The following is a 1893-nucleotide window of genomic DNA, read 5'->3' as shown; positions in this document are numbered from 1 at the left end:
TTTGGTAGCTAGATAGCTGCTTATTAGGTGTATTTTAACAGCGAGTTAACCAAACCGTGTCAGATAACCAAGTTAACGCTACCACACGTAGGTTAGCTAAATCAACATGTACCTTGGCTTTCACGACGTCCTCCTTCTTCCCCTTCAGCTGAAGCCAGATCTGCCTGGACGCCTTACTTCCGTGGGCTCCAGCATGGTCCAACAGGCCGATGATCGTGAATGTGACTTTGAAAACTTGCTCAACTCTGGGCTTCGTGCATTTCAGCTCTGTCTCTTTCTCTTCGTGGACCGCAAACTCGTCGGTGGTGAGAGCGGCCGGCGGCGGCTTGGTGGCGGCAGGCGAGTGGCTGTTCCCCGGCGGCTCCGCGCAGGCGACTTCGGTGATGCGCCTCATGCCTTGGGGGGGCCGCGTTGTTGACATCTTCCTCCTCGACTTCGCTCTCTACGGTCTTAACGTTTTATCACGACGAGGCTACAAAAAAACGTTGTAATACGACTCGCTCCCCCCCCTTCATGGTTTACCGTTTTCTCCTCTTTGGCGTCGGCAGGCAGTGGTTGGGTCACTTTTCGGGTTTTTTGAGTTAGCTTAGCCTAGCTATCGTAGCTGTCGCTGTCAACCCCTCGCACCCGGAAACCCCCCATGACGTCAGCGGCCAACGACATTCGCGGGTTTCCTGCGCGCGCTAAGGTCGAGCGCCTCCGGGAGGCCGTGCAGTGCGCCGCATAGCAGTCCATCGTTTCCGCAACGACGCAGCCCGTCCGATTAATGGCTACATGCCGACCGCATTAGTCAGGTCTTTTAAAAAAAATATAATAATTTTTTTTTTAACGTCTTTAAAGTCTTTATTGCATCGTTTTACAACACGTTATAATAACAGCATGCGTTATCAAAATAACGACATATTTTGCCTCACAATTGCGACGTAATAGGACGTTTTACCACTACAGATAAGAGTCCCTCTTTAATGATAACGTGTCAAAAACTGGTTAGGGAAATTGTTTGTGATATGCAAAGATCAGTGCTCTGATCTTTATTAGGCTCTAGGTGTATAAAAAAGAAACATTTAAGCCTACCTGAAAACACTTAAGCCTATTTTACTGGTGTAATTTGTTATGGTCATTCTCTACATTCTAAGTTTAACATACTAAATATGTTATTATACAGTCTCACAGGTTCTGCGTTATGTTTGAGTCTAAATCTCTATAGTGTTAACAGTAGACGTCTAACATTGATTGTATCTCTGAGATGATATCTGTGTCAGAAGATCTGTGGTCTGGAGACAACTACTGCAAAGTTGTTTTTCCTTTTAATTTGTGCTCCCGTTGTACCGTGGCTTGAACTAAAGGTTTCATGGGGATGTTTCTGGCTTCATTCATCAAGTTTTTACTACAGTCATGTTGGTTCGCTTGGATCCAGTGAGTAACATGCAAGTGAATAGTTTGGCAGTGTGTTTCTGAAAACAATTATTCTGTACAAACAATATGTATTAAACATTTGCAGAAAAATCAATCCACATGATATGAACCAATGAGCAGCAATGAATTTCACAGTCCAGTAAGTCAAAGTCTGGGCGGTGGTAGCTCAGTGGTTAAGGTACTCAGCCAGTACTCAGAAAGTTGCTGGTTTAAGCCCCACTGTGACCTGGTTGCCACTGTTGGGCTCCTGAGCAAGGCCCTTAACCCTCAATGGCAGTCCCAAGGCATTGCAGCATCAGGACCAAGGAACACAAAAAGATTTAAATATACCAAGAGAAGAGCTGGAAAAGGTGAAGGCAACAGTGGTTCTTGTAGTAACTGAGTACTAGGGGCTGTGACCCCCAGGAACAACATCTGAGATCCCTGACCAGAAGAGTGCAGTCCTGGGAACAGCTGAGTCAAGATCCATGGAGCTTT

General features: G+C 46.0%; 1 protein-coding gene across 2 annotated transcripts in view; it reads right to left on the bottom strand.

Annotated features, from left to right (window-relative positions):
- Window positions 1-651, bottom strand: part of n4bp1 (nedd4 binding protein 1) — an 11595-nt gene extending 10944 nt beyond the window's left edge. For both annotated transcript variants that reach the window (XM_081715926.1, XM_081715927.1), the window contains exon 1: window positions 113-651. In XM_081715926.1, the coding sequence (XP_081572052.1) occupies window positions 113-421 (309 nt within the window). In that variant the 5' untranslated portion in view covers window positions 422-651. The remainder of the gene's footprint in view (window positions 1-112) is intronic.
- Window positions 652-1893: the final 1242 nt, after the last annotated feature.

Source organism: Electrophorus electricus, chromosome 6 (assembly GCF_041902795.1).
Source record: "Electrophorus electricus isolate QZ-2024a chromosome 6, ASM4190279v1, whole genome shotgun sequence".
Taxonomy (NCBI): Eukaryota; Metazoa; Chordata; class Actinopteri; order Gymnotiformes; family Gymnotidae; genus Electrophorus; species Electrophorus electricus.
Note: the sequence above shows the minus strand (reverse complement) of the source record. Positions and strands in the feature narration are given on the sequence as shown.